Source organism: Staurois parvus, unplaced genomic scaffold (genome assembly GCF_062004578.1).
Source record: "Staurois parvus isolate SC_StPar_1 unplaced genomic scaffold, SC_StPar_1.0 ptg000225l, whole genome shotgun sequence".
Lineage (NCBI taxonomy): Eukaryota > Metazoa > Chordata > Amphibia > Anura > Ranidae > Staurois > Staurois parvus.
This window is the reverse complement of record NW_028318021.1, coordinates 3,141,310-3,164,817: the sequence shown is the minus strand read 5'-3', so window position 1 is coordinate 3,164,817 and position 23,508 is coordinate 3,141,310. Positions and strand designations below refer to the sequence as shown.

The following is a 23,508-nucleotide window of genomic DNA, read 5'->3' as shown; positions in this document are numbered from 1 at the left end:
TGATTATCAGTATACTCTGATGATCTGTGTAGCCCCCGCAGTGCCACCTGTCAGTGCTCATCCATGCCACCTGCCAGTGCCATATCAATGCCATATATCAGTGCCTACCAGTGCACATCAATGCCACATATCAGTGCCCATCTGAGCTGCCTTTCAGTGTCACCCATCAGTGCCAGTCAGTGCCACCTATCAGTGCCAGTCAGTGCCGCCCATCAGTGCCAGCCAGTGCCGCCTATCAGTGTGCAACAGTGCCGCCTTTGCAGTGCCCGTCAGTGCCGCCTATCAGTGCCATATATGAGTGCTGCCTTTCAGTGCCCATCAGTGATGCCTGTCAATGCCCATCAGTGCCACCTACCAGTGCCTCCTCATCAGTGCCCATCAGTGCCACCTATCAATGTCGCCTATCAGTGCCCATCACTGCAGCCTCATTAGCGCACATCAGTGAAGGGGAAAAATTACTTATTTACAAAATTTTATAACAAAAACTAAGAAAAAAATTTTTTTTCAAAATTTTCAGTGGTTTTTGGTTTGTTTAAGAAAAAATAAAAAACCCAGAGGTGATTAAATACCACCAAAATAAAACTCTGTCACAAAAAAATGATAAAAATTTTATATGGGTACAGTGTTGCATGATCGCGCAATTGTCATTCAAAGTGTGACAGCGCTGAAAGCTGGAAATTGGCCTGGGCAGGAAGGGGATATAAGTGCCCTGTAGGCTAGTGGTTAAAAAAATGCAAGTTGAAAATTATTGGATTCCACTGGCCAGAACAGTAATTTATTCTGGCCACTGAAATGAATTATCAATCAAACACTAGACACGTCTAGTGTTTAGGCGCATTTAGACTTTTTCAGTGTTATTTCTGCTCTTCAGCTCTTCTCCCGAACACGCCTTTGGTGTTTTTTTTCTACCTGTATACGGTCCTTTTCTAATACGCATGTTAAGACCTACGTGTGCGTGGGTGCATAGGTGTTGATTTGCTAAAGGCAAATATACTGTGCACTGCAAAGTGCAGTTGCTACATTGCTTAGTAAATTAGGTGAAGCTTCACTTTGCAGAGAATACCCAATCATTATATATATATATATATATATATATATACACATATATATACATACATACATACATACACACACAGAGGTGAAACTTGAAAAATTAGAATATCGTGCAAAAGTTAATTTATTTCAGCAACTTAAAAGGTGAAACTAATATAAGACATAGACTCATTACATGCAAAGCAAGATAGTTCAAGCCGTGATTTGTCATAATTGTGATGATTATGGCTTACAGCTCATGAAAACCCAAAATCCACAATCTCAGAAAATGAGAATATTACATGCAATCAATAAAACAAGGATTGTACATAGAACAATATCGAACCTCTGAAAAGTATAAGCATGCATATGTACTCAGTACTTGGTTTGGGCCCCTTTTGCAGCTATTACTGCCTCAATGCGGCGTGGCATGGAAGCTATCAGCCTGTGTCACTGCTGAGGTGTTATGGAAGACCAGGATGCTTCAATAGCGGCCTTCAGCTCTTCTGCATTGTTCGGTCTCATGTCTCTCATCTTTCTCTTGGTAATGCCCCATAGATTCTCTATGGGGTTCAGGTCAGGCAAGTTTGCTGGCCAATCAAGCACAGTAATCCCACGGTCATTGAACAAGGTTTTGGTGCTTTTGGCAGTGTGGGCAGGTGCCAAGTCCTGCTGGAAAATGAAGTCAGCATCCCCATAAAGCTCATCTGCGGAAGGAAGCATGAAGTGCTCCAAAATCTCCTGGTAGACGGCTGCGTTGAACCTGGACTTAATGAAGCACAGTGGACCAACACCAGCAGATGACATGGCTCCCCAAATCAATACAGACTGTGGAAACTTCACACTGGACTTCAAGCATCTTGCAGTGTGTGCCTCTCCATTCTTCCTCCATACTCTGGGTCCTTGGTTTCCAAATGAGATGCAAAAGTTGCTCTCATCAGAAAAGAGGACTTTGGACAACTGAGGAACAGACCAGGTCTGTTTTTCTTTAGCCCAGGTCAGAGGCTTCTGACATTGTCTGTTGTTCAGGAGCAGCTTGACAAGAGGAATACGACATTTGAAGCCCATGTCCAGGATCCGTCTGTGTGTGGAGGCTCTTGATGCACTGACTCCAGCATCAGTCCACTCCTTGTGAAAGTCCCCAACACTTTTGAATGGCCTTTTTCTGATAATCCTCTCCAGGCTGCGGTCATCCCTGCTGCTTGTGCACCTTTTTCTTCCACACTTTTCCCTTCCACATAACTTTCTATTAATGTGCTTTGATACAGCACTTTGGGAACATCCAACTTCTTTTGCAATTACCTTTTGAGGCTTTCCCTCCTTATGGAGGGTGTCAATGAGGGTTTTCTGCACAACTGTCAGGTTAGCAGTCTTTCCCATGATTGTGATTCCTACTGAACCAGACTGAGAGACCATTTAGAGGCTCAGGAACCCTTAATCAGCTTAATTAGCTGATTAGAGTGGGACACTTTGAGCCTAGAATATTGCACCTTTTCACAATAGTCTAATTTTCTGAGATTGTGGATTTGGGGTTTTCATGAGCTATAAGCCACAATCATCACAATTATGACAAATAACGGCTTGAACTATCTTGCTTTGCATGTAATGAGTCTATCTCATATATTAGTTTCACCTTTTAAGTTGCATTACTGAAATAAACTTTTGCACGATATTCTAATTTTTTGAGTTTCACCTGAACATTTGTTTAGCTCATTGCATGAATGTAAGGTTAATAATATAAGTTATTTTACTAAATCTTCAGTTTTACTCAAATTATTTGATGCAAAATTGAATACACCCCGCAACAAAAACTACTACATATAGTATTTTGTATGACCTCCATGATTTGTAAGGACAGCATCAAGTCTTCTAGGCATGAAATGAACATGTTGGCTACATATTGCAACATCTATCTTTTTCCATTCTTGAAGAACGACCTCTGATAGAGCCTGGATGCTGGATGGAGAGTGATGTTCAACTTCAGAATTCCCCTTAGGTGTTCAATCGGGATCAGATCAGGAGACATACTTGGCCACTGAATCACATTCACCCTGTTCTTTTTTTTAGAAATGCAACAGTGGCCTTAGATGTGTGTTTTGGATCATTGTCATGTTGGAAAAGAGCATGATGACCAAGGGCATGGAGTGATGGTAGCATCTTCTTACAATATAGAGCAGTAAATCTGTGAATTCATCATACCATCAATGAAGTGCAGCTCCCAGACACCAGCAGCACTCATGCAGCCCCACAAAAGGACATTGCCACCACGTTTCATTGTAGGCACCACACATTTTTCTTTGTACTCCTCACCTTTGCGACACCATACAGTTTTGAAGCCATTAGTTCCAAAAAACATTTATCTTGGTCTCATCACTCCAGAGTACAGGGTCCCAGTAGTCTTCTTCTTTTTCAGTATAGGCCTTGACAAATTCTAGGCAGGCTTTTTTTGTGAATGGGCTTTAGGAGAGGCTTCCTTCGTGGATGACACCCATGCAACCCTTCTCATCAGAAGACGCTCCTGTGGAAGTGTTATCTTCCTTGGACGGCCTGCACATCTCTGTGAGATGGTTGCAGTTCCATCTTTGTTACATTTTTGTATCACTTTTGCTACAGTATTCTGACTGATACTGTAAGTAAAGCTTTGCCAATCTCTTTGTAGCCTTCACCTTTCTTGTGTAAAGAAATTATTTTCTTTATTAGACCTTGTGACATTTCTCTTTCATGTGATGCCATTGCTGACAGCATGAAATGGGAAGGGGTTTTCTTTGTTAAAGTGTTACTAAACCCAGGACCCTGCATTCCCTATAACTGGTCTCCAACAGTACACACAACATGGAAATATGATTATTTTAGTAAATATAAATTGCTAAATACCTTTGCTCATCAGAAATTAGAGCAGTCTTGTGACTTCTATCAGTGTCCAGCCAAGCACTAGCTAAAGCTTGTAGGAGGAGTTTTCATTCTGCTCTAGGAGGATGCAAAACCCCTGACCTCTGTCTGACCAGTGCTGATTGGCCCTGTGCTGATCACATGCACTCTCCCAAGAAAACAAAAACTTCTCAAGCAATACGCACCAAACTGAGCATGTGCAAAATGCCTACGGTTCGGTCTGTCTGTTATCAGAGATAAGAGGTGGTCACTTGAACAAGGGGAGGAAAGAAGCAATCAGGATCAACCTCCTTTTTACACAATACAGAGTATTAGGTTCCACAGTGAGTATAACATACATGCCTTACTGCATACACAGTGAAGGAAAGTATTTGATCCCCTACTGATTATGAATGAATAAGTATTTGATCCCCTACCGTTCAGCAGGATTTCTGGCTATCAGGTGTCTTTCATACAGGTAACAAGCTGAGCTCTTAAAGGTCATGTTTTGTGAAGGGGATCCCTCATGAACATGCAAATCAGTGCATAATTTGTTAGACTTGCATTTCTTTTGAAATGTTTGTTGCTATTCTGTCTCTCAGTGTTACAATACACCTACCATTTTTAGACTGATCATTTCTTTGTGAGTGGGCAAACATTCAAAATCAGCAGGGGATCAAATACTTATTTCCTTCACTGTATACAGAATGATTTTACTGTTGTGGGTTTAAGTAATGCACTTTTATAATCTGCTGGAAACCTGTTTAATGAATAATTAGACTCACCTGTATTGAATGAATGTATGAATTCTTGTTAATTAGGTTTTTGTTGTCTAAAATGTAGCTTTGCTGCTAAGACTTTCATTGGGATGTATTCATTTTTGCAACATGGTCTTCAATGAATTTGTTAGGAAAAATACTTTTTTTGTGTGTGCAAATGAACAAGTCTTGTTTGCAATCAATGGCGCACATTTGTAGGAGTATTTTGTAGTATAGTGTCCCATAGAAAATGTTGATTGTGAAAGGAAAGGAAAGGTTTTCAGACAAATCTGTTGGGGTGTACTCATTTATGCTGAGCATCATATATATCTTTTGGTGCTTACAGTTGCAAGAAAAAGTATGTGAACCCCTTGGGATTACGTGGAGTTTTGCATGAATTGGGCATAAAATGTGCTCTGAACGTCATCTAAGTCACAACAATAGAAGAACACAGTCTGCTGAACATAATACTACACAAACATTAGATGTTGCCATGGTTTAATTGCACATAACATGTAAACATTCACAGTGCAGGGAGGAAAAAGTATGTGAGGCCCTAGCTTAATGACTTCTCCCAGAGCTAATTGGAGCCAGGAGTGAGCCAACCTTGACTCCAATCAGTGTGATGATATTGGATGTGTTGCTGACAGCTGTCCTGCCCTTAAAAAACACACACCTGTTTTGGGTTTACTGGTTTCAAGAAGCACTGTCTGATGTGAACTATGCCTCGCAGAAAAGAGCTCTCAGAAGACCTACCATCAAGAATTGTTGACTTGCATGAAGCTGGAAAGGGTTACAAAAGTATCTCCAAAATCCTTGATGTTCATGTGTCCACAGTAAGACAGACTGTCTACAAATGGAGAAAGTTTAGCACTGTTGCTACTCTCCCTAGGCGTGGTCGTCCTGTAAAAATGACGCAAGAGCACAGCGCAGAATGATGCATGAGGTAAAGAAGAATCCCAGAGTGTCAGCTAAAGACCTACAGAAATCTCTGGCACATGCTAACATTTTTGTTGACACATCTACAATAAGGAAAACATTAAACAAGAATGGAGTACATGGGAGGACACCACGGAGGAAGCCATTGCTTTCCAAAAAGAATATTGCAGCACGTTTGAAGTTTGCAAAAGAGCACCTGGATGTTCCACAGCACTACTGGCAAAATATACTGTGGACAGATGAAACCAAGATTGAGTTGTTTGGGAAGAACACACAACACTATGTGTGGAGAAAAAAAGGCACAGCACACCAACATCAAAACCTCATCCCCACTGTAAAACATGGTGGAGGGAGCATCATGGTTTGGGGCTGCTTTGCTGCCTCAGGGCCTGGACGGATTGGTGACATTGATGGGAAAATGAATTCCAGAGTTTATCAAGACATTTTGCAGGAAAACGTATGACCATCTGTCCGCCAACTGAAGCTCCGCAGAGGATGGGTGATGCAACAGGACAATGACCCAAAGCATACAAGTAATTCAACAAAACAATGGCTGCAACAGCACAGAATACGCCTTCTGGAGTGGCCCAGTCAGAGTCCTGACCTCAACCCGATTGAAATGCTCACACCAGACATCCCAAGAATATTGCTACACTGAAACAGTTTTGTGAAGAGGAGTGGTCCAAAATGACTCCAGATCGTTGTGCAGGTCTGATCTGCAACTACAGGAAATGTTTGGTTGAGGTTATTGCTGCCAAAGGAGGGTCAACCAGTTATTAAGTCCAAAGGTTCACATACTTTTTCCTCCCTGCACTGTGAATGTTTACATGTTATGTGCAATTAAACCATGGCAACATCTAATGTTTGTGTAGTATTATGTTCAGCAGACTGTGTTCTTCTATTGTTGTGACTTAGATGACGTTCAGAGCACATTTTATGCCCAATTCATGCAAAACTCCACATAATCCCAAGGGGTTCACATACTTTTTCTTGCAACTGTATAATCTGCCAGCCCAGAATCCAGATCTCTGGGCCACACACCACTGGGTAAGTAATATACACTGGTTAAGATAGACTAATGCAGGCCATATACGGGCCATTTATCGGCCGAATTGTCAGCCGATAAACGAAAAATAGGTCATCCCCGTTGCCGATGATGCCACCAATGTCCACGAAAAACGGCCGTTTTTTGTGGACATTGGTGGCAGCATCGGCAACGGGGATGACCTATTTTTCGTCTTTTCCAGCATGACCGATAAAAATAAATGAGAAGATCCGTGAAAAACGGCCAATGGGCTGGCCCCACTAACGGCGTGAATATCGGCCGATTTTATGTATGGACGAAAATTCGGCCGATAAACAACCCGTCTATGGCCTGCATTAGGGCTCCTGTGCTGCTGATAGGTTGTCTTACGTGTTCTTGGAGAGTTCTTGGAGACACTAGGGAGTCACTTCCATGGCTCCCAGCAAAACTTAGCATAGCCCCTTTGCAGACAGCTCTCATTGTGTTGTAGTGACACGGATACCAGCAAAGCCTCATGCTAAAGCTGGCAGCAGGAAATGCATATAGACAACTAACTGAAATGTGGTCATCATACAGCCCTGAAAGCTGTGGAGAGTCTCTCTAGACCAGGGCTGCTCAATCTGTGGCCCTCAGAGCCCCCTGATGTGGCCCTCGACCTGAAACCAGGGAAGCACTCTTCTATTATATCCTGTGGGTATGATGCACTTTCGGAAAGTGCACCACACCCACCAAATGTAATAGAAGTCTATGGCAAAGCGCAGCTAACCTGCAGGAAAGTTCCTGCACCCACGATGTGGGTAACCCGCAGTGCTTCAGTGTGAAAACAGCCTTATAGGAGGCTCACAATAGTAAGGGTTCATTTACATTCACGGTTGGGGGCAGTAAAACCACATGGTTGAGACGTTTTTACCACACTCCCCAACTACTAATGTAGCGTCAGGGGTCACAATGTTTAACCCCCCCATGCTCCAGGGGGCCCATGCGGCCTCCCTATCACTTTCAGTTTTACAGTTGGACAGGAGGGGCGGCATACACAGGAACCAATCCTTTCCATTTTCCACCTGCAACTGCTGAAAGCTCTCCCTTCTACAAGCATTCCGTGGCTTCATTGTGCTATACAATGTTACAAACTTGAAATTCCGAACCATTTCAGGTAACCATGGCGACCGCACCTATGCATATCAGACGACATTTTCCCGGAAGCTGTATATGCTTTTATAACCTTTGATACTGGCAGCACAGTGGATAAATGGTTAGCACTTCCGCCTGGCAGTACTAGGGTCGTTGGTTCAAATCCCGACCACAGCACCACCTGCCTGGAGTTTGCATGCTTTCCCTGTGCCTGTGGGGGTTTCCTCCAGGTACTCCGGTTTCCTCCCACACTCCAGACATGCTGGTAGGTGAATTGGCTCCTGTCTAAATTGTCCCTAGTATGTGTGTGTATGAATGTGAGTTAGGGACCTTAGATTGTACACCCCTTGAGGGTTAGGGACTGATGTGAATATACAATATATATATGTAAAGCGCTGCGTACATTGACAGCGCTATATGAGTACCTGAAGTAAATAAACACTGAGCCTCGCGTTACAGCAAATAAATTGGCAACTTCAGTCACAGAGGCACCAGCTAAGCGGACACCAACAATTTCCCCTCTTTGAAGCTCAGTAAGCTCTGACAGGACTCCATATTACACGCAGCAAACGACGAAAGTGAGGCCTCCCACCTGTTAGCTAGGTGTCTCATCACACAGCGGAAGCAAAAGAATGTTACATCACTTCTGCTTCCAACGTGGAACACGAGGTCACTTTCCATATTTTTGTCTAACCTCTGAGACAAGGTTCACCTCACCTTGAGGGGTTTCCTCACTTCCTGTTGTGTGTAGAGGACAGGAAGTGATGGTAAATCTCTGTATGGGGACCCAGACAGGGTGTACACTTTCCCCTGCTCTCCACACGATGGAAGACGTTATAGATATACTTGAGGTTTTCCAGTCATAGCTGTGCACAGCCGCTGCAAGAAGCCACCACACTGCCTGCTGAAGAACGTGTGAGGCTCGGTGTCAGCTCACCGCCACTGACTTCCCAATATGAACACGTACAAAGCCTAGAGGAAGGTGCACTCACGCCAGTCAGTGTCCACATTGTCCGCGCCAGCCAATCAGCGCGCTTGTCAGCCCAAGTCAGCGCTAGCTGGTCTCTGTCCCACGCTGTGATTGGCTGAGGTGGTGGTACATTGTATCAGTCTCAGAGTCGCCCCGCAATGCAGAGCAGTGGAGGGCTGGCACGGTGATCGGGGCATGTGTGTGCCGGGCAGAGGATTCCTCCCACCATGGCCAGCTTCGCCTTGACCATCGTCAGACAGTAAGTAGATACCCGCGACCCCCCTGTGTATGTCCACTGTGGTGTCTGCTGCTGTCACTCTGCACATCTGAGGGAGAGAAAGGTCACCAGTGAGACACAGGAGATCAGACACTGGGGCCACCCAGATCCCGCTGAATAATGCTTGGGGCCACCCAGATCCTACTGAATCCTGCTTGGGGCCATCCAGATCCCACTGAATTCCTTTTGGGGCCATCCAGATCCCACTGAATTCCTTTTGGGGCCACCCAGATCCCACTGAAATCCTCTTGGGGCCACCCAGATCCCGCTGGACCCTGCTTTGGGCCACCCAGATCCCGCTGGACCCTGCCTGGGGCCACCCAGATCCCGCTGGACCCTGCCTGGGGCCACGCAGATCCCGCTGGACCCTGCCTGGGGCCACCCAGATCCCGCTGGACCCTGCCTGGGGCCACCCAGATCCCGCTGGACCCTGCCTGGGGCCACCCAGATCCCGCTGGACCCTGCCTGGGGCCACCCAGATCCCGCTGGACCCTGCCTGGGGCCACCCAGATCCCGCTGGACCCTGCCTGGGGCCACCCAGATCCCGCTGGACCCTGCCTGGGGCCACCCAGATCCCGCTGGACCCTGCCTGGGGCCACCCAGATCCCGCTGGACCCTGCCTGGGGCCACCCAGATCCCGCTGGACCCTGCCTGGGGCCACCCAGATCCCGCTGGACCCTGCCTGGGGCCACCCAGATCCCGCTGGACCCTGCCTGGGGCCACCCAGATCCCGCTGGACCCTGCCTGGGGCCACCCAGATCCCGCTGGGGCCACCCAGATCCCGCTGGGGCCACCCAGATCCCGCTGGGGCCACCCAGATCCCGCTGGACCCTGCCTGGGGCCACCCAGATCCCGCTGGACCCTGCCTGGGGCCACCCAGATCCCGCTGGACCCTGCCTGGGGCCACCCAGATCCCGCTGGACCCTGCCTGGGGCCACCCAGATCCCGCTGGACCCTGCCTGGGGCCACCCAGATCCCGCTGGACCCTGCCTGGGGCCACCCAGATCCCGCTGGACCCTGCTTTGGGCCACCCAGATCCCGCTGGACCCTGCTTTGGGCCACCCAGATCCCGCTGGACCCTGCTTTGGGCCACCCAGATCCCGCTGGACCCTGCTTTGGGCCACCCAGATCCCGCTGGACCCTGCTTTGGGCCACCCAGATCCCGCTGGACCCTGCTTTGGGCCACCCAGATCCCGCTGGACCCTGCTTTGGGCCACCCAGATCCCGCTGGACCCTGCCTGGGGCCACCCAGATCCCGCTGGACCCTGCCTGGGGCCACCCAGATCCCGCTGGACCCTGCCTGGGGCCACCCAGATCCCGCTGGACCCTGCCTGGGGCCACCCAGATCCCGCTGGACCCTGCCTGGGGCCACCCAGATCCCGCTGGACCCTGCCTGGGGCCACCCAGATCCCGCTGGACCCTGCCTGGGGCCACCCAGATCCCGCTGGACCCTGCCTGGGGCCACCCAGATCCCGCTGGACCCTGCCTGGGGCCACCCAGATCCCGCTGGACCCTGCCTGGGGCCACCCAGATCCCGCTGGACCCTGCCTTGGGCCACCCAGATCCCGCTGGACCCTGCCTTGGGCCACCCAGATCCCGCTGGACCCTGCCTTGGGCCACCCAGATCCCGCTGGACCCTGCCTTGGGCCACCCAGATCCCGCTGGACCCTGCTTTGGGCCACCCAGATCCCGCTGGACCCTGCTTTGGGCCACCCAGATCCCGCTGGACCCTGCTTTGGGCCACCCAGATCCCGCTGGACCCTGCCTGGGGCCACCCAGATCCCGCTGGACCCTGCCTGGGGCCACCCAGATCCCGCTGGACCCTGCCTGGGGCCACCCAGATCCCGCTGGACCCTGCCTGGGGCCACCCAGATCCCGCTGGACCCTGCCTGGGGCCACACAGCTAATACTGGATCCTGCCTGGGGCCACTCGGATCCTACTGGATCCTGCCTGGGCCACTAAGATCCTACTGGATCCTTGCCTGGGGCCACTCAGATCCTTGCCTGGGGCCACTCAGATTCTACTGGATCCTTGCCTGGGGCCACTCAGTTCCTACTGGATCCTTGCCTGGGGCCACTGGATCCTTGCCTGGGGCCACTCAGCTCCTACTGGATCCTTGCCTGGGGCCACTCAGCTCCTACTGGATCCTTGCCTGGGGCCACTCAGCTCCTACTGGATCCTTGCCTGGGGCCACTCAGCTCCTACTGGATCCTTGCCTGGGGCCACTCAGCTCCTACTGGATCCTTGCCTGGGGCCACTCAGCTCCTACTGGATCCTTGCCTGGGGCCACTCAGCTCCTACTGGATCCTTGCCTGGGGCCACTCAGCTCCTACTGGATCCTTGCCTGGGGCCACTCAGCTCCTACTGGATCCTTGCCTGGGGCCACTCAGCTCCTACTGGATCCTTGCCTGGGGCCACTCAGCTCCTACTGGATCCTTGCCTGGGGCCACTCAGCTCCTACTGGATCCTTGCCTGGGGCCACTCAGTTCCTACTGGATCCTTGACTGGGGCCCAGGGGCGGACTGAAAACTCATGGGGCCCCCGGGCAATAAGGGATCATGGGGCCCCTGTGTCCCAAAAAAGCCTATGAAAAAGGTACCAGGGCATCTCATGGGGCCCCCTACTGACCCCGGGCAGTGCCCGAGTTTCCAAATGGTCAGTCCGCCCCTGCTGGGGCCACTCAGATTCTACTGGATCCTGCCTGGGTCCACTCAGATCCTGGCTGGGGGGGCCACCCAGCTCCTGCTGGATCCTGGCTGGGGGGGCCACCCAGCTCCTGCTGGATCCTGGCTGGGGGGGCCACCCAGCTCCTGCTGGATCCTGGCTGGGGGGGCCACCCAGCTCCTGCTGGATCCTGGCTGGGGGGGGGGCCACCCAGCTCCTGCTGGATCCTGACTGGGGGGGGGGGCACCCAGCTCCTGCTGGATCCTGGCTGGGGGGGGGCCACCCAGCTCCTGCTGGATCCTGGCTGGGGGGGGGGGCACCCAGCTCCTGCTGGATCCTGGCTGGGGGGGGGGCACCCAGCTCCTGCTGGATCCTGGCTGGGGGGGGGGCACCCAGCTCCTGCTGGATCCTGGCTGGGGGGGGGGCACCCAGCTCCTGCTGGATCCTGGCTGGGGGGGGGCACCCAGCTCCTGCTGGATCCTGGCTGGGGGGGGGGCCACCCAGCTCCTGCTGGATCCTGGCTGGGGGGGGGGCACCCAGCTCCTGCTGGATCCTGGCTGGGGGGGGGCAGCCAGCTCCTGCTGGATCCTGGCTGGGAGCACACTGCTCCCGCTGGATCCTGCCTGGGGGCCACCCGGCTCCAACTGCATTAAATGTATAGGTAGTGGGAGATGGATAAAAAATGACTCTCCATAACCTTGTGAACACGGTTTTACTGGTCCCACACCCCTAATGAGAATTGTATTGAATAGGACCATAACCAAGAAAAACTAGTGGGGCTTTAAAAGTACCAGACCATATAAATAAAACTAAATTGTACAAAAATGTAATGACAGTTCGTAAAATTGAACACTTTTTTTTTTGAGTTAAAAAAGAACCACCAACAGGTGGAGCATGATCATCAAACATATACATGGAAAGTCATAAAATACAATTGAAGAGACCTGGCCACAGTAATTGTTACTGATGTCCTAGATACAAAAAAGGTGTCACGGGCATCAGCTTCATATAACCGACGGCTACAGCCTCAAGACACCAAGGCTGGGCAGTGGATAATGATAGACATAATAGCACTTGGCTAACAATGTGGAAACATGAAGTGATGCTTGGTTGGTATAAAATACAGAAACCGATAGTATCATATTATAGGTGTTAATAAACATATAGTTTCCACTTCAGGGAAAACAAAACACAAATTCATACAGCAAGCAAAGACTGAACCAAAGACATACAGTGGGGCAAAAAAGTATTTAGTCAGCCACCAATTGTGCAAGTTCTTCCACTTAAAAAGATGAGAGAGGCCTGCAACTGACATCATAGGTAGACCTCAACTATGAGAGACAAATTGAGAAAAACAAATCCAGACAATCACATTGGCTGATTTGGAAAGAATGTATTTGCAAATTATGGTGGAAAATAAGTATTTGGTCATGTACAAACAAGCAAGATTTCTGGCTCTCACAGACCTGTACTTTCTTCTTTAAGAGGCTCCTCTGTCCTGCACTCATTACCTGTATTAATGGCACCTGTTTGAACTTGTTATCAGTATAAAAGACACCTGTCCACAACCGCAAACAATCACACTCCAAACTCCACTATGGTGAAGACCAGAGAGTTGTCGAAGGACACCAGAAACAAAATTGTAGACCTGCACCAGGCTGGGAAGACTGAATCTGCAATAGGCAAGCAGCTTGGTGTGAACAAATCAACTGTGGGAGCAATAATTAGAAAATGGAAGACATACAAGACCACTGATAATCTCCCTCGATCTGGGGCTCCATGCAAGATCTCACCCCGTGGGGTCAAAATGATCACAAGAACGGTGAGCAAAAATCCCAGGACCACACGAGGGGACCTAGTGAATGACCTGCAGAGAGCTGGGACCAATGTAACAAAGGCTACCATGAGTAACACACTACGCCGCCAGGGACTCAGATCCTGCAGTGCCAGACGTGTCCCCCTGCTTAAGCCAGTACATGTCCGGGCCCGTCTGAAGTTTGCTAGAGAGCATTTGGATGATCCAGAAGAGGATTGGGAGAATGTCATATGGTCAGATGAAACCAAAATAGAACTGTTTGGTAGAAACACAACTCGTTGTGTTTGGAGGAGAGAGAATGCTGAGTTGCATCCAAAGAACACCATACCTACTGTGAAGCATGGGGGTGGCAACATCATGGTTTGGGGCTGTTTCTCCGCAAAGGGACCAGGATGACTGATCCATGTACAGGACAGAATGAATGGGGCAATGTATCGTGAGATTTTGAATGCAAACCTCCTTCCATCAGCAAGGGCATTGAAGATGAAACGTGGCTGGGTCTTCCAACATGACAATGATGCCAAACATACCGCCTGGGCAACGAAGGAGTGGCTTCGTAAGAAGCATTTCAAAGTCCTGGAGTGGCCTAGCCATTCTCCAGATCTCAACCCCATAGAAAACCTTTGGAGGGAGTTGAAAGTCCGTGTTGCCCAGCGACAGCCCCAAAACATCACTGCTCTGGAGGAGATCTGCATGGAGGAATGGGCCAACATACCAGCAACAGCGTGTGCCAACCTTGTGAAGACTTACAGGAAACGTTTGACCTCTGTCATTGCCAACAAAGGATATATAACAAAGTATTGAGATGAACTTTTGATATTGACCAAATACTTATTTTCCACCATCATTTTCAAATAAATTCTTTCCAAATCAGCCAATGTGATTGTCTGGATTTTTTTTCTCATTTTGTCTCTCATAGTTGAGGTCTACCTATGATGCCAATTACAGGCCTCTCTCATCTTTTTAAGTGGGAGAACTTGCACAATTGGTGGCTGACTAAATACATTTTTGCCCCACTGTTTGTGATACAATATGAAGTAGCAATAGTGAGCGCTCTCTGTTATAGCAGCTGATACACTCAGGTAACCACGTAAAAACCTCCAATATATAGTAAATAGTAATAAAGTGCAGCGCTAAAAGTAAAGTCACAATATAACTCAATATGCAGTTGGTGCTATGAATAGTTCCAGTAAGCGTATCCTTCTTTATGGTGCTCCAAGCAAACAATAAAATTATGCGTTTACCAGAAGTACATAATTATGCGCATTGAGATATCCAAAAACAGGAGCATCAGAGTAGCTAGGTATGCATCTGGGGCATCCGTCTCCTATTGACCAGCTCTGCAGTAACTGGGTGATGTCTGTTCCAGAGGACTCCTTTTAAGGATCAGCAGGGTCAGCCACCTGATTACCGGAGTTCCCCTTCTCTGATTGGTCAAGAACTTCCCAGGGTCTGCATACTTAAAGGCTCCGTAAAGGAGTCATAAGAAAAGTTCCCGTAGCGTAATATTGCCAAAAGTAATAAATTTATTAAGTACAAAAATTTCCAATAAAATAGGTACACTGACCAGTAGTTAAGATGGCTGCCGGACCAGCATATGGCTCCGGCGGCTAAACATCACAGCGTGGTGATTCTTTAGGCCTTTCGTGCGAGGAATATCAACGTTTTTGGATATATCAATGCGCATAATCTATGCGCTTCTGGTAAGCGCATCATTTTATCGTTTGCTTGGAGCACCATAAAGAAGGATACGCTTACTGGCACTATTCATAGCACCAACTGCATATTGAGTTATATTGTGACTTTACTTTTATTTATTTAGCGCTGCACTTTATTACTATTTACTATATGTGATACAATATACAGTGGTTCGTGCAAATATGACGTATTGATATAGTGTACAGATACGTAAATAAAAATCAAATGAAATCAAGTGACTTTAGTGGTTATTAATAAAAATGATAAAGTCCAATAAAGAAGTGATTCATATTGGTGAATTCCGTGACTGGAAGCTGGTAATATGATTGCACTAACCAGAAGCGCAATATAAAAGCGAATTTGTGTATATAGTTATCCCATCATGGTCATCTGGATGTGGATAGGGATGTAGAAAATCATCTGGCACATGTCAGCATACAAGGTGATTAGCAGACCTCTCACACATACGTCATATTTGGATGAACCACTGTATATTGTATCACATATAGCGCTTTATAGCGCTTGTACGTACTTCACTTTATAAGTGTCATAGCGCTGCATCCTTGATTACATATACAGTCAGGTCCATAAATATTGGGACATCGACACAATTCTAACATTTTTGGCTCTATACACCACCACAATGGATTTGAAATGAAACGAACAAGATGTGCTTTAACTGCAGACTGTCAGCTTTAATTTGAGGTTATTTACATCCAAATCAGGTGAACGGTGTAGGAATTACAACAGTTTGCATATGTGCCTCCCACTTGTTTAGGGACCAAAAGTAATGGGACAATTGGCTTCTCAGCTGTTCTATGGCCAGGTGTGTGTTATTCCCTCATTATCCCAATTATGAGCAGATAAAAGGTCCAGAGTTCATTTCAAGTGTACTATTTGCATTTGGAATCTGTTGCTGTCAACTCTCAAGATGAGATTCAAAGAGCTGTCACTATCAGTGAAGCAAGCCATCATTAGGCTGAAAAAATAAAACAAATCCATCAGAGAGATAGCAAAAACATTAGGTGTGGCCAAAACAACTGTTTGGAACATAAAACTTAAAACTTAAAAAGAAGGAACGCACCGGTGAGCTCAGCAACACCAAAAGACCCGGAAGACCACAGAAAACAACTGTGGTGGATGACCGAAGAATTCTTTCCCTGGTGAAGAAAACACCCTTCACAACAGTTGGCCAGATCAAGAACACTCTCCAGGAGGTAGGTGTATGTGTGTCAAAGTCAACAATCAAGAGAAGACTTCACCAGAGTGAATACAGAGGGTTCACCACAAGATATAAACCATTGGTGAGCCTCAAAAACAGCAAGGCCAGATTAGAGTTTGCCGAACAACATCTAAAAAAGCCTTCACAGTTCTGGAACAACATCCTATGGACAGATGAGACCAAGATCAACTTGTACCAGAGTGATGGGAAGAGAAGACTATGGAGAAGGAAAGGAACTGCTCATGATCCTAAGCATACCACCTCGTCAGTGAAGCATGGTGGTGGTAGTGTCATAGCGTGGGCATGTATGGCTGCCAATGGAACTGGTTCTCTTGTATTTATTGATGATGTGACTGCTGACAAAAGCAGCAGGATGAATTCTGAAGTGTTTTGGGAATATTATCTGCTCATATTCAGCCAAATGCTTCACAACTCATTGGACGCCCCTTCACAGTGCAGATGGACAATGACCCAAAGCATACTGCAAAAGCAACCAAAGAGTTTTTTAAGGGAAAGAAGTGGAATGTTATGCAATGGCCAAGTCAATCACCTGACCTGAATCTGATTGAGCATGCATTTCACTTGCTGAAGACAAAACTGAAGGGAAAATGCCCCAAGAACAAGCAGGAACTGAAGACAGTTGCAGTAGAGGCCTGGCAGAGCATCACCAGGGATGAAACCCAGCGTCTGGTGATGTCTATGCGTTCCAGACTTCAGGCTGTAATTGACTGCAAAGGATTTGCAACCAAGTATTAAAAAATGAAAGTTTGATTTATGATTATTATTCTGTCCCATTACTTTTGAGCCCTTAACAAGTGGGAGGCACATATGCAAACTGTTGTAATTCCTACACCGTTCACCTGATTTGGATGTAAATACCCTCAAATTAAAGCTGACAGTCTGCAGTTAAAGCACATCTTATTCATTTCATTTCAAATCCATTGTGGTGATGTATAGAGCCAAAAAAGTTAGAATTGTGTTGATGTCCCAATATTTATGGACCTGACTGTATATTCAGAGGGTTAGAGGTTTCACCTTGATGCAAGCAGCTTGTTACCTAGCTCTCGTTGTTTACCTTGTTTTACTGTTTGTGAGATGTGTTTGAGGTGCTATTAACAATTCTTTGGCACCTGCGTGTGAATCTCAAGGGCTACATGCGCACAGAACAGGGTGGATAAAAATCAATGATTTTTTTTAAAAAATCAAAAAAATCGGGTTTTTTTTATTTAAATCGGATTTTTTTAAATAAAATGCTTTTTGAGTAAAATATATTACCATCCAAAGGTTATTCCATCATGAAATAAAGATTAGTTTTTTAATTATGTAGAATAAGGCTGTATATGTTTAATTTTTTTGGTAAATAAATTCCATGAATCCATTCACAATGTCATGCTCTTCCAGAGGTTTTTGTAAGATTATTGGGCAGTTTCTCTGCCTACAAGATATTTATCACAGATGTTGGTTTACTTTTGCAGTTCTCAAAACTGAATTTGACTCAGCGGAGATCACATGCCTCTTCTTCACAGCAAAAATGTTATAACATGAACAGAGTTAAGAAAACGACCTTAATCCTAACTTCTACAAACCTATGAATACAGAATCAACCCCTTCAGTGCTAAGTTTCAAGAAGTTCAGTGAATAGAATAGAAACAATATTTTTCTGATTGTTTGGAGTGGAATAGATCTGCACAAGAAGAAAGTGAAACTAAGTGTGAGGAGGAAGGGGCTGACAGTCTAAGTTTCTTAAAATATATATATTTTGTTTAGCCAAATTAGTTACCAAACATGGATGTTTGTTTAAGCAAATAACATATGCTGGAATGTTATTGTTTCAGTTGAATAAATCTATTTAAATTGTTATTATTAAGGGAATGATTATTTTTCTCCTTCCTAAGTACAACAGAAAAGTTGTCCAAATATGAATGATTAACCTATTAAACTGGGGATTAAAAAAACTAATATGAAAAGTTGTTATTCTAAAAATCTTCATCTACTTGCATATTAAAGTATACCAGCAAGAATTAGTCTTTATGTAGAAAACTATGATTTAAATCAAGCCTTACTGACTAGTGATTTAAATCGTGATTTAAATCAGTTTGATTTAAATCAAATCCACCCTGGCACAGAATGCACCTTTCCCAAACCGCATTTTGGTATGAAGGCAAATTGAGTTCAGAATCTTCACTTAGGTCTGGTTCACTTCAGAATCGCACAAGAATGCGGTCCTCGTTACTGTGTAATTCCTGTGTACTCCCCTGCAGTACATTCTGGCAGCTTATTTGTGAATGGGATGCAAATCGCACCGGAATAGTACATGGACTATTTTTGAAAAACACACCACACCAAATCGCATGGTACTGCAGTACTATGTGATAAGCACACTGCATTTGCGATCTCCATTAACAATGTGGGATTTGCGCCACATTCTGGTGTGAACCGGTCCTTGGTAATTGTAGCCGTGCTCACTCTGAATACCTAATCATGTGCACCAGACTGAACAAGTAAAGCTGAAGTTTAGTGTGGCACTTTTTACATAGTTGTATTGGACCAGCCTGGACCAATGGAAATATGTATGTTTCATATCTGTGTGACCCCATGGAAGCTGGTGATCACTGTACTAGGCACCTCTTCTACAGTGGTTGGTGGTAACTTGCAAGTCCTGTGTCAAGCAGCTGCGAAGTGCACACAGGAGGATGCACAGCCAGCATAGGGCAATTCAGAGAACACTTTGCATTTTCTTAATAAATTCAAAATGTTCTCTGAACAAAATGGAGAGGCAGGGTGATGATGTCATTATCTCCACTTCCTCCAATCAGAAAATGCTTTGCATTAATTGAGAATTACACAAGGCATTCTGTGAATGGCACCTGTGCTGAACGAGTGACTCCCCCTATGTTCATCAGGCAGCATGGGACCCTGAAGTGGAGATCGCTGTAGTAGCAGGGCCTATTTGAATGATTTCTAGCTTGAACAGGGTTTGGCCAGGTATGGAATATGCATACTTACACTGATACAATCTTGACCAATGTAATAATGCAAAAAAGCCATACCTAGACTTTACTTTAACTTCAGCTTTAGTTAAGTGAAGATCTTAAACTTCTTTAACCTCCCTGGTGGTATTCCCGAGTGTAGCTCGGGGTAAACTTTCAGTACCAAAAGTGGTACCCCCGAGCTACACCAGGGTTTACCATGCAGCGTTGCTCCAGGATCCCTGTTTCACTTACCTTGTCCTGCGCTCCCACGATGTCCTCTCTGCGGTGTCCCCGGCCATCTCTTCCCGCCGATGCCGGCATCCGTCTTCTGGGTTCCGGTCCCTGCGAGTGTTGGGATGGCGGGAAATTCAAAAATTTTAAAAGTGACTTTCACTCAATACACTAAAATCACATAGTATAACATTACTGTATCAAACCATTTCACATACATTTTGTCCCGAGTGCTTTGTCCTGTGCCCTGCCTGCATTTTTACTGTTCTTTCTGTCTGGAAACAGAAACGTCCATGGTGTCCAAAAAGCGTCCCTTTAGGTCGAAAGCAATTTTAGACCAACTAGAGAACAGCGATAGTAAATTAGAACCACTTGCAGAATTGAGTGACAATGATTCGTGGGGAAATTCCTCATCGGACACTGAAAACGATTTTGCGACTTTGCTCAGTGATGTGCAAACTTGGCGCTATATTTCAAATTTCAGTGTTTTTAGTTTGATCACATTATTGAATTAAATTTATTATTATTATATTCTTATTTTTTATGATTACTTATTATATTATAATTTATGATTTCGTGTTTCAAATGTTATCATACCCGGGATGTTTACTAGACTCTTGTTCGGACAGATTTCAGTGAGTTATTCATAAAAATTACAGGCCTACAATAAAAAAACGACATATTTCCATGCAAAAAAAAAGTACCGCTTTGAGCACAGAAATATGGATATAATCATACTGCTAAGGAGGTTAATTAATCATCACTCCATACTTGCCTCTCTGGCGGCTCGTTCCTCCTAGCACTGCAGACTCTTCCAGTAGTGTTAGCTGCCTGTGTCTCTGACTGCAGGCTGTAAGGCTGGCCATAGATGAGTCCGGTTTTTGGGGGTCTTTTTGTTCAATCCCTTGAACTGACTTGATTCCCCATCCACACACTGGATGTGGATAGGGAAATCCTCCCCTCTATGCCTTTGTACTTTGTATTCTGACAGTGGGAAGACTTCCCTGCTGTCAGAATACACTGATCAGAGCTACAGGCTATAGCCTGCAGCAGTGATTGAGTTAAAATTTCCCAAGAGGCTGGCTGAACAGAAGTTGATTGGTAGATTGATTTCTATTCAACCACAGTGCCCATACTTGGATCGAAATTTGGCTGGATCAGCAGAGATTGGCCGAATTTCATTCCAAGTACGGCCAGCTTAATTCTTTTTTGTGACCCTTACGTCACTGATTGGGAAACAGAGTTCTGGGGTGAGTATCATACTTCTATAGTGTCCCACTTGCTATACTCACTGTGGAACCAAAGAAGTTATTTGTCCACATTATGTAAAATGGACGTTTGATCCTGTGTTCTCTAAACCTACCCTTCTTCTAATGTCCCCAATCCATCTACTTTTTTTTTCTTGGGAGAGTACATGTGGTCAGCACAGCACAGTCTTAAATTCCATTTTTTCATCTGGTACTCTGGTTTCTACTGCCGGGTGGAGATCACTCTGCCTGACGATTTTGGCTTCCTTCAGTACTGGTGCTGGAGTGTTCATTCCACATTGCTGGCATTGTGCATGCACCATCTAAGTGGCAGTACCCGATGTGCTGGTGCACAAGGTCTCCATCCGTAGGCGACTATTTTCACAGGCTAAGGAACAAATCACAAGTAGTGCACAGAAGGGACAGGTATCGTGGTGGAGATGGAGGGCATGTCTCAATACTTCATTTAGTCATCCAACCTCCCTGTACAAGCTGGCTGGTGACCAGCATCTTTTTACTCCTATAGCACAGAACATTTTGGAGCATATGAGGGTGTTGACGAGAAAAGGATATGTGTCCTCCAGAGTAGACTTCAAAATGTGTATTTTATACTATTTTTGTTTTCTCTACTGTTTCATGTGTGTATCTGTGGAATGTTCAGCTATGCAAATTTAATAAACTCTCTTTCATCCATGCAGTGGGGAGACACGCTACAACAAAGAAAAGCTACTACAGGGTAAGAATTTTTTTTTTCCTATTGTTCAGCAAACAAAGCTTAACAAAGAGTACCTGTCGCCAGTGCCCACATAGCAAAGTAGCTTATCCAGCAGATACTAAGCACCACCCAATGTCAATCCAAAGGGCTCATCTTTCAAAATGCAGTTGAAGAACGCCCCTTGAGATCTGTGACCTGCAGTTTACAAAGGTCTGCACTGAGGCTTGCCCACTTGCCCAATGCCTCATCCCACATTCGGAGGAACCTCTCGATAGCTTGCTCATGGCTGCACATGGCATCATGGGATGTGATGGGGGTGGACCTCAGTTGTGACTTTTGGAAAATCTGCATACTGAAGGCATTTGGGTTTCAGGGGGTTCCAGGGTGCTCTGCAGCCGCATTTATGTCTGTCTGTGAGGGTTTTCATTGCTCCAGGTTGTGGTATAGCTAGTACTAGGCACATTTTACTGGACTTGTTTAGTAATGTTGAAGTCCTTTTATCACGTAAGTGGTTTCATCAGTCAAATGAGTGTCGGGATTACACCTTAGGCCTCATTCATACTGGGCATTAAGAATGCCACCTTTTTTTTTTATTATTATCTTTGACTCATTTATTTTTTTATTTCTCCTTTTTCCTGTAACTTTATTGTTTTCACTGGGAACCCCCCAGAAGAATTTGATTAGGTATTCCACTTCAGGTCCTTTTGCTCCATTGCCAATGTTCCAGTGAATGTGGGGTCCTCTGTGGAATGTACATACAGCAGGTAAAAATTATTGAACACATCACCGGTTTTTCTAGATAAATATATTTCTAAAGGTGTTATTGACAGGAAATTTTCACCAAATGTCAGTAATAAACCATACAATCCATACATACAAAGAATCCAAAACAAATAAGTTCAGAAATTAAGTTATGTGTAATAAAATGGAATGACACGGGGAAAAGGTATTTAACATGGTAACTGAAATTTAGTTAATACATCCTACAAAATCCTTTGTCGGTAATGACAGCTTCAAGATGCCTCCTGTAAAGAGAAACTAGTCGCATGCATTGCTCAGGTGTGATTTTTGGCCCATTCTTCCACACAAATTGTCTTCAAATCTTGAAGATTACGTGGGCCTCTTCTATGAACTCTGATCTTTAGTTCTTTCCATAGATTTCTATTGAATTCAAGTCAGGTGATTGGCTAGGCCATTCTAGCAGCTTTATTTTTTTCTTTGAAACCAATTGAGAGTTTCCTTAGCTGTGTGTTTGGGATCATTGTCTTGCTTAAATGTCCATCCTTGCTTCATCTTCATAATCCTGGTAGATGGCAGCAGATTTCTGTCAAAAATGTTTTGGTACATTTCCTCATTCATTTTTCCTTCAATAATATGAAATTTGTCAGTACTGTATGCTGAAAAACTGACCATGATGTTCCCACCTCCAAACTTCACTGTTGGTATGGTGATTTTGGGGAGATGTGCAGTGCCATTTCACTGCCAAACGAGTGTATCATGGCATCCAGAGAGTTAAATTTTGTTCTCATCTGACCAGATTATATTCTCCCAGGATTTCACAGGCTTGTCTAAATGTTATGCATCAAACTTAAATGAGCTTCAACATGCTTTTTCTTCATATATGTATTACCGCTGCTCAAGGTAGAGAGACTCCCAATATCCAAGCATAACTCCTCCTTTAGGTTCTAGCCCAGCTCATGTGCTGCATAAATGAGAACAAAGGACGTCCAATCAGCTGCACTCCAAACAATCCACTTTAATGAACCAGGATAACACCTATACAGACAGTGGAAATACAGTGGGGGACTGGCAGGTAAATGTTTTTCATGCTAAAGACAGCATTTTTTTCATTACCATTGGGGTAATGAATAAGCTCTGTCTTTAGCGTGAAACACGTTTACCTGCCAGTCCCCCACTGTATTTCCACTGTCTGTATTGGTTTT

The 23,508-nt window shown here is 45.6% G+C and overlaps 1 protein-coding gene and 1 long non-coding RNA gene across 2 annotated transcripts in view; one reads left to right on the top strand and one right to left on the bottom strand.

Moving 5' to 3' along the window:
• LOC149460574 (uncharacterized) overlaps positions 1 to 9,095 on the bottom strand; it is a 36,616-nt gene extending 27,521 nt beyond the window's left edge. The window contains exon 1 of the long non-coding RNA XR_016313044.1: positions 8,470 to 9,095. This is a non-coding gene — a long non-coding RNA (uncharacterized LOC149460574). The remainder of the gene's footprint in view (positions 1 to 8,469) is intronic.
• Positions 8,766 to 23,508, top strand: part of TIGAR (TP53 induced glycolysis regulatory phosphatase) — a 38,771-nt gene continuing 24,028 nt past the window's right edge. The window contains exons 1-2 of the mRNA XM_089679484.1: positions 8,766 to 8,981; positions 21,549 to 21,586. Of these exons, the coding sequence (XP_089535610.1) occupies positions 8,950 to 8,981; positions 21,549 to 21,586 (70 nt within the window). The 5' untranslated portion in view covers positions 8,766 to 8,949. The remainder of the gene's footprint in view (positions 8,982 to 21,548; positions 21,587 to 23,508) is intronic.